The 9865-nt window shown below is 44.5% G+C and overlaps 1 protein-coding gene across 1 annotated transcript; it reads right to left on the bottom strand.

Annotated features, from left to right (window-relative positions):
* Positions 1–8288, bottom strand: pgm1 (phosphoglucomutase 1). Its single transcript, XM_034293838.1, is given in 13 exon segments — positions 1–285; positions 615–749; positions 1721–1904; positions 3108–3243; positions 3403–3492; positions 3495–3516; position 3590; positions 3678–3832; positions 4061–4251; positions 4478–4603; positions 4696–4839; positions 5464–5626; positions 7970–8288. Coding segments are annotated over 13 exon segments (1683 nt in total). The 5' UTR covers positions 8216–8288; the 3' UTR covers positions 1–195.
* Positions 8289–9865: the final 1577 nt, after the last annotated feature.

Consider the following 9865-nt stretch of genomic DNA (forward strand, 5'->3'; position numbering starts at 1 on the left):
CATTTTTTTGGAAGGATGTTTTATTTGTGGTGGATAGAAGTGATAGTTTTCCAGGCTTAGCTTGGACTTAACAGTAAAGCTGAAGTGTTTGTTTTGGACGGTAGGCACAAGTGGAACAATTGACAGGAGAAAGGTATGTGGATGAGTATGGCAAGGCATGGCAGGGCGCGACAGGGCGTGGCAGGGTGTGGCCGTCTATGTGATCACGGTGGGGCCAGTGCGGCCAGTCTTCTCATGGAGCCCAGAGATCTTCAGGGCAATCTCCACCAGAGGTTTAAGCATGACCTGAGGAAGATCCATGAAATGCTCTGTCATTTTATCAAAGTCTCTTCCTCAACAGCGACTGACATTTTAGGGGTTTGGATCGAGACACAGTTGTGGGTTTAGGGTTGGAATTTGGTTAGAGGTTGGGGTTAGGTTTAATGTTGGTGACTAGGTGCGTTTTATGGGGTTAAAGTGAGGTTAAGGGTTTGACAAAATTAGATTTTTAACAGGAATAATGTTTGGGATCCCTGCAAGGACAGTACAATGTCAAATATACTTGTGCGCATGGGAAAACTTCCTCTCCTGTTGCGAGGTCATACCAAGTACACAGACTGCTCCTCAACACTCACCTGGGCGTCACCATAGATCTTGGCCGGGTCCTTCTCATAGCTGTCTATGTATAGCCTGATGGTTGCCCCGGCACTGCCTGTCCCACTGAGACGGAAGATGATCCGGGAGCCGTCGGAGAAGACAATCCTCAAACCCTGTGAGACAGAAACAGGGTTAAATGTGACTAGCTATATAACGCTCATACGATCCTCAGACCCTGTGAGACAAAAACAAGGTTAAATGTGACTAGCTATACAAGGCTCATACGATCCTCAGACCCTGGGAGACAGAAACAAGGATAAACATGACTAGCTTTACAATGCTCATACGATCCTCCAACTCTGACAGACAGAAACAAGGTTAAAAGTGACTAGCAATATGACACTCTTATTATCCTCAGACCCTGAGAGACAGAGAAAGATAACATAACTAAATTAAGAAAATTAGGCACTTCTGGTGTATGTGATACACTATTTGGCGGTAATGGCTGGCTGGGGCCTGTGCCGTGCCGGTTGTTGCATGTCTATGTAGTTAGGTTCTAGTTCGCCTGTTTCTACGTTCAATTTACTGCCATCTTTGTAATCACATTCACCTGTGTCTCATTAACCCCTTGTTAAGTCCCTATGTAAGTTCCTCCTGTTCTAGTGTTTCTTGATGGTCATTGTTTGCTGTAACACCTGTTTCGTGTACCTTGTTGGTTTTTGGCTTGGATTAAAGTACCTGTATTCAGTCACCTACATTGTGACCAATGTCACATTTAAGGGATGTTCTTAGCCCAGATGTAAGATAGTGCCTTGATAAAGCGCTTTAGCCAGGGTACATTGGCAGTATACCCCCAACATGCCTTGTTGCCATTATAAACTGCTTTGCAACACAATTACAACAGTATAATTTCTGTCATGTACCACTCACTCACCACGCTGTGAATATAAAGCAAAACTAATAATGATAAGCATGTGCCTCTGGGAACGCTTCACCTCTGTATATTATCAGGAAATGGGCTGGTCAAGTAATAACATCACATCAACAACACTGTAATAACTATCCACCACAATACACATAGGGAATTCCATCTGTCACGCCCATGTACCTGAATGCCTGTCCAGACACACAACGGGTCCCTCACCTGGTTCTTGGAGATGCTGCCGTCCACAGGGTCGGTGTAGGCAAAGTTGTCAGAGACGGCCACCTCGTAGGTCTTATCACCTGATGAGAACTTCTGTCCCACAAAGGACTTGTCAAACATGGTAGCCTCAAGATCCTTAATCATGGTGTTGGCTTTGTCGGAGTCCACTTCTTCATAGTCATACCTGGTGAAGGTGGGAGGGGAAAACGGTCTTAAAAGGAAGAACAATTCCACAACATAACCCCTGTTAAAACTATCAAATGGGGCACCATTCTTAATAAAATAAAAACGTATCAATAGTTGAAAAAGTGTTCTCTATTCTCCGCCTCTACAAGCAAGCATGTTTATTTATAGAGCACAGTTCATACATAGAAGCAATTCAATGTGCACAATTCAATGATGTGCAATAGAATAAAAAAACATTTTGTTACAATTCTCTAACCACCCTCCAGGGGGACTCTCCACCCCGGTATCTAAATCCTTGCATTCCAGCGCTAGGATGAACCCCATGTGATCCTGATAGAGACTGCAGTTCTCTCTTTCACCACTGGGAAGTAGCAGTACTGAACGAGGTAGAAAAACAGGCAACATCCCTCTATGATAGAGGTCAGGTTCACTGAGACATACCCACTGGCGCAGCCAGTGGTGGGTGGGTGGGTAGGGGGCCAGTGGTGGGTGGGTGGGAAGGGGGCCAGTGGTGGCTCATGTTGGGCCTCTATGATAAATATATTTCAGTATTTTTATTTTATATTGTCTTATTATCTGTGTGGTCTATGTGGAATATCTATGTGGTACTCACAGTCAGACGTTGACTGTGAGAAGGATTTACGCCAGGATCGACGTATATACCGCATTGCAATTTTTCTCCCTGCCCGGGGTCACCACGCAATGCCAGTGGACATATCCGCTTAGAACTAGTCCATTTTCTAATGTTGGAGCTCAAATCCTGGTTGTAGTGTACCGACAACGGTAAATTAATACTCTAACAAGCGCGTAGATGCTGTGGAGAATTTTCTGTTTGAGCTAGCAGTGTGATAAGCAGAACGGCTTGGTGAAATGTGTTTCTGGAGAAACTTCTTGATGTTCGACTCTCTTGAGTTGGTTGAGAAGGGAAGTGGCAGCGATGAGGTAAGACCATAAGTAAGAATTGGAATTCACAAAATTGGGAAGGGAGAAAAACAAGGGGTAACTGAGCGGATGACATGTAATGAAAAAATTTACATTAGTTAAACCCGGTCTTCAGGAGGGAATTAGGCCATTAAGTTGAAAGTACCAATCAACAGACTATTTTAAAATTGTGGACGCCCGCGATGTCGATCCAAGCTGAACAGTGCAATAACCAAGTTTGAGTGTCCTATCCATCCCCATGAATACATTCCAGACTTACCTGGTGAAAAAGTTTCTGCCGAATTTGTTCCAGTGGTCTTTCATGATCTCCTCAACACTCTGCTTCCTGTGGGCTAGGATGGACATCCATGCCAGCACAGCCCACAACCCATCCTTCTCACGGATGTGATCGGAGCCTGGAGTAAACAAGGAAGTGTGGAGCGGAGGAAGAAGGCGGTGGTTAAGACCGGTACAAACACATCTCACCTTGAAATGGAGCAACTGATGGAGCAAAGTAACATAAGGCCTGACCATTACATCATTAAGTCAAATAAGTAAGCGAATTCTTCAGTCACCAGTGCCGAAGCTCTCTTCTCCACACAAAGACAGCTTGCCGGCGTCCATCAGGTTGCCAAAGAACTTCCAGCCAGTAGGAGTCTCATAGGATTCATCTTCAGGGCTTTAGCACACTGCAGGTCATAGATAAGACATTTTAAATCAATTTTACTAACTCTGCCATGAACACTGAAGACGACACTAGACGCTGATACACGTGCGACGTCCAAGCAAAACACATTTAATAAGAATTGCAACTATGAGGGAAGTGCCGATTGAACCTTGTTAAGCTCACTTATCTAGGGCACCGCTGGTGGGCATACTGCGGGCCAGACCTTTGACCCCGGTCTTCTGGAAGTAGGGGATGCAGGTCAGGTTGGCGGCGATGACAGCCACGGAGTCAGACGGGTTCACAAAGAAGCCATGCTTTCCCAGGACCATGTTACGATCCTGAGGGTAGAAGGGAGCCAGAGAGGACAGGAGAAGTCGGCTTAAGAACGGACTACGGCTGAGACGAAGCGACAACAAAACAGTATTTGGACGGATTATGGACTGATCCCGGGGCCGATGCGACTAACAACACGGGACACCAGTCAATAAGGAGCAGCCTTGACACAAGACTTTCTGCAGATGACTGACAAACGTGACTGGATGAGGCAAGTCCGTCTGTCCACTTACACCGTCGCCATCGAAAGCGGCCCCAAGGTCGTACTCTCCCCCCTTCATGGCGTTGACCAGGTCAGAGGCATACGTCAGATTAGGGTCAGGGTGGTGTCCCCCAAAGTCCTCCTTGGGAACACAGTTGAAAGCACCATCTGCGGACGCACCCAACTCCTCGCAGACAATCTTCTTGATGTAGGGACCAACCACTGTTCAAGGGCAAGAATTAAAAGTTATGTTCAGTGTCTGGGGTGCTGAGGTGAGAGGGTAAAGATCAACGTTTGAACAACATATCCCAATGGGGTTGCCAGACTAAGCACGGGGCCATTCGGACTAAAACCAGCAATTTTGAAGGACTGCTCTCTATTGGACAACACTGGCTTTCCACAAGACGTCAGGGAGGGGCTTCTGTAGGCTAAAGTGAATGTGGCATACCTCCGTGCATAGCGTCCAGACGAACTTTAATGTGATTGGCTCCAGACAGCAGCTCCTTCAGGGCATGGAAGTCAAAGATTCCCCTCAGCATTTCAGCATAGGCTTCCACAGAGTCCACAATCTCCACTGTAAGGGGGACACAGCAGAGTTTAGTCTTCAGGCAACCCATCAGCTGAGATCTGTGTCCACTGGCCCCGCCGCATCCCATCATACTGTACCAGTCATTGGCTTAAATGTGTCCACCTCAAAGGTCTGCTTGCCGATCTTGGAGATGTCCACTTTGAGGTCAGGGCAGATGTGGTACTCAGTTAGGCTCTTGCTGATCTGGAAGATTTTTTCGGTGATTCCCTCAGGGGCAGGACCTTGAGCCGGAGACGCACAGTTGGGAGAGGAAGATAAGGGAGAGGTTAAATAAATCTACAGTACTACAGCCATTATAAACAGCCATACCCCATCACCAGGCGTTATAAACAGCCCTACCGCACCACCAGGCGTTATAAACAGCCATACTGCACCACCAGGCGTTATAAACAGCCATTCTGCACCACCAGGCACTATAAACAGCCATACTCCACCACCAGGCATTATAAACAGCCATACTCCACAACCAGGCATTATAAACAGCCATACGCCACCAGGCATTATAAACAGCCTTACCACACCATCAGGCCTTATTAACAGCCATACTCCATCCCTGAGCATTATAAACAGCCATACTCCACCACCAGACATTATAAAGAGCTATACCACACTATCAGGCCTTATAAACAGCCATACTCCATCCCCAGGCATTATTAACAGCAATGCTCCAGCTTCATACTCTCCCTTTAAATGTCCCTCCTTTATAGGTATTACATGTCTATCTCCTCTGAGTTTTAAATGCATCTCCCCCCATTCTCCACTGTATTTCCAGTCACCTCCAGTCCCAGTTCATCCCAGCCTGTCTTTTTTCCTTTCCACTTCCTCTTCACTTCCTCCTAACTCACCTCCGCTGGCGATGTTGTACTTTATGCCAAAGTCTCCATTGGGGCCACCAGGGTTGTGGCTGGCTGTCAGTATGATTCCTCCCACCGCTTTTAGCTTGCGGATCACACAGGACACGGCGGGGGTGGACATGATGCCATTCTGACCGATGACAAGGTGGCCGATCTGCATCAAGAGCGAGGAGAGAGAAATGGAGAGAACAATGGGTAAATTATCATACTCTGGTGCCATGCATGTGCTATACAAGCCATCCAATTTATTACATTCACCTATTCAGTCTACACTCACAAACACACTCTGTATGGAGGAAACAAAAGGAGAATACAGAGTCAACACCTCATGCCAGTGGTGAAGACGGGCTGGTATCTATTGGAGATAACAAGTATTGGAGTGACACTGGATAGTTTGGGAAGTAGGCTGGATGGTTGGAGGGATATTCTGTTTACAAAACAGTTCTAACTATGAGCTGCACCCAAATCAGTGTATTTCTACATCATACATACACTTTCACTTACATAATACGGTAGCCAACATTATACAATAGGTCTACTGTAGCCTATATCTAACCCAATAGGCCTACGTTAACCTAGATGTCTAAGTGATGATGATAGGGCAGTAAATTAAAAGCAGCCACGAAGACAGACAATTGAAATGAAGATCGTTTTCTGCAGTATCATACTGGACAGACAACCTGGTCTCAGAAGGATGACGTAGACTATTTTACGCAAGTTTTAGGCAGGGGATTTCGTAAGATATATTACGTGCAGTAAAATAACGTTAGAGTTGGAATGGAGATAAAAAGTAGTAACCGTGGCCGGCGACCTTCCGCATCCTAGACAGGCATGCTACCCATTGCTCCAGTAAGGAAACTGTAAATAGTCTTGGCGAGTTGTGTTGTCAGAACATAAATATGTTTGAAGTTATTTTCTTTGTAATCCTAACCAAAGCCATAACCCTAACCTTAACCCCAGTGCTCTGATACCTAACCTTAACCCAAACCCTAACCTGAACCCCAGAGCTGTGAGACGTAACCCTAACCAAACCTTAACCTAATATTTTTTGTTTCCTAACCATAGCCCAAATCTTAAACCTAACCTCAACCCCGGCGTTGTAAGATCTAACCTTAACCCTAACCCCAGTGCTGTGATGCCTAACGTTAACGATAAAATGCTTTTATAACATATTCTAGCGACCTTGCTAATGCTGTTACTCATCTTAAATCCCCATGTCTAGTGTGGGGCAGTGGGTAAGGCGACTGCCTTCTCGTCCTAACATTGCCAGTTCGAAACACTCGTCAAACATTTTGTTAAAGAATCGTCTTTCATAGCGTTCGTAAATATCATATGTTTGTCTAGCGTTCGTATGTTATTTTACATTTTAATAGTGCTCGTAACATTCGATACGTTGTAATAGCGTTCGTAAGATATGTTTCGTTTTAATAATTTCATTATGTATCATACCTTTTTGGTCGTGCATTGTAATGTAACCTAATGTAATGTCACATAAATCGGGTGCCATGCATTTTCGTAAAACAGTCTACCTAGGTTCCTGAGACCAGGTTGGGACGGATCATATTGGATTTACTATGGTGCGATAAAGACGTTGGTCTGAATAAACACTGTACAGTTCAGCTATAAGGTAATTATGACACCAGTGAGCTTCAGGACGGGATGTCGAAGCTCACGATAACCCCCGATTATCCGATTTACCGACTTGGATGACAGTTCAAGATTTAGTTTTCCATGAATCGTAGCTAGATCGGAGATTTCAAAGTTCCCTGTTGTTTTGAACGTGGCAATTTTGGCGGTTATGCTCTTCTACACCCGGCTACGTGACAGCGCACTACCACGCCCCCTTTCCTCTCAAGTCATATTAGGAACGAACAGAGCCCGGTACCCAGTCTTCTTATGAAACACCCCCTGCACCTCTTACCTTTACAACAACTTTGCAGAATACCGCACTATGTGTTCGTATAACCAATTTAACATGAATGCAATGAACAATTTAACCAGGACAAATATCCCTGCCATGACGAAATACGCACGCGGAAAGAAATGGTGTAGTCACCTGAGGAAAGGGCAAGCATACCATAATGCCAGCCATATCCCTTCCAAGCACTTTACCGAAAGATCAGAGAGGTAATTTGGCACATGAGGCAGCATAGGAAAACTCCACCGATGATCCAACAGCCTATGGTGTTCGGGTTTAAATATATATCAGGCTAATGATATTTAATAAGGTAGTTGTCCTCCACATTTCAAACGAGAAGCAAGCAAACTCAGACCTATAGTTTTTCAAACACCAGCAATTTAAACGAATAATGTTTCCGGACCAGCAAAAATGTAACCTCTAAACGAGAATAATCCCTGGTCTGAACGTAGCGGTCACTGTCAACACTGGAGGCTGTCAAGACGCTAGGCTAGCTACTATGCAAGTTTTAGGTTGAGGCCTGTGCAAGGTTATAGATCAATATTGTAATGCACGGGTGTACAAACACAGCGTTATTACCCCGTTAGCAGCAGCGATCTGGATAATCAACTGAATGGCATCTTTCATGAAAAACCTTCCATCTCCTCCCACTACGAGCAATCCAGGCTGACGCTCCGCTGGTTCGATGCAAGAAATAATGCTTTGGATGAAGTTCTCTGCATAGTGCTCATTTGTTTGAAAAACTGTCACCCTTTTCCTCAGACCACTCGTACCAGGCTTTTGGTCTGGATAAGCCTTGGTTTTGACTACTTGGATTTTCGTCATTTTCCCCCAAAAGAAAACGGCCCGTGTGATCCGCGTATTCGGTGGAGACGAATGAACCGCACAGCTGCTGCACGTACAGAGTCGAGTCCCTCCCACCTCTAAATTTAAAGAGACAGTAGGCTTATTTATGTGGAGTTATTTGAGGTTTTCTTCAAAAAAGTATATTTTCAAACAGAGAAGCTGGGAGCTGCCCACCCGTTTGGGTGAAATGAACCGATATGCTCTGTAAATGATTAGAGACATATAAGTCAAGTATACATTGGACCCTTCAGCTGAATCTCCCATTCATACAGTTCATTCACTGCTAATGTAATTTACACACCTTGCCAAAACTATATTCATCTGGGCAACCGTTTTCTCTCAGTTAACCAGACAGTAATACCCTCCCACACATTGTCACATTTCTCCTAATGCATAGAATAGGTATCTACTAAAACAATCTACTCTGTTTGAAAGTCTGAAAATATCTGAGAGCAACATTGATTTTTCGGTTACACCATCCCTTTAACCTGGCAATAGGTCAGGGAGTACAAGTCCATGTTCCAAAAAGAAAACCTACACAACAGCCAAACAGTCCCTAACGGGGGTGAGAAAGCAAACCAGTTAAGCTACTGAAATTAGTTTTTTTGAAAATGTTTTACAAAGACATATAGCCAAAAATCCAAGTCACCTGGGTATGCTGATTTTGTGACAGAGGCCTGCCACAGTCACAGCCAACTTTGCCCATTGCATCACTCACTTTTTGTAAATCACCAAAAGCCGTGTGGTTTATGACAGGGCCTGCCGGTTGTGTCACCACAGTCTTATTTGCTAAATTGAGTAACATGCAAGAGGGCGTTGGTAAGGGTATTGAAATGGACTCAAAGGAACTTCTCTTATTTGGAATATGTGTAAGAACTTAACAGCTCCAGAAGTAGGAAAAAAAACATGGCGGCTCTATTTCCCAGTACGCTATTAACCTGGTATTAACTTTCTTTGGGATTATTTGAAACTTTGCACTTTGTGTACAAAGTGTATGGCCCAATACAAAATCAAACCCTAGGCCCTATACCAGTGATTCCTAATCAGGGGTACAAGGACACCTGCAGGTTACTCTCCACCGAGGGTACTTGACAAGACTCATGACACCATAGGTTTAGTTGTGTATTGAAGAGGGGGTACTTTGGCAGTCCAGGCAGAGCAAAATTCAGTACAGAAACGGAGAAAGGCTGGGAACCTCTGTCCTACACCCTATTCAGTTTTGGAGATGCGAGATCCTCCATATTCTTGTGTGATAGACTGAATTTGCACTTGATTACATGTATTCATTATGCCATGACTCTATGACAACATTAAGAAATGTATGTCAAATTATTGAATGTGAAAAAACTAAACATACCAAAACGTACAGAAGTCAGTACTGATGCATCCTGTGTCTTTTCATCATCCTTGAGAGTTCTCTATAACCTGATTAGATTCAATTAATCAAAGATTATTAATAAAGACAACTGTTAACATTGTCCAACTCTTCACAGCGTATGTCAGAGCAAAACCCAACGCTGGGAACTCTACATAGACTTTCTAGACAGATTTGTGTTGAGGCATACAGCTGGGGAAGGTTATGAAAAAACAGAGCTGTTATCAGATTACTTACACAAGTCAAACACTCAG

Source organism: Esox lucius, chromosome 8 (assembly GCF_011004845.1).
Source record: "Esox lucius isolate fEsoLuc1 chromosome 8, fEsoLuc1.pri, whole genome shotgun sequence".
Taxonomy (NCBI): domain Eukaryota; kingdom Metazoa; phylum Chordata; class Actinopteri; order Esociformes; family Esocidae; genus Esox; species Esox lucius.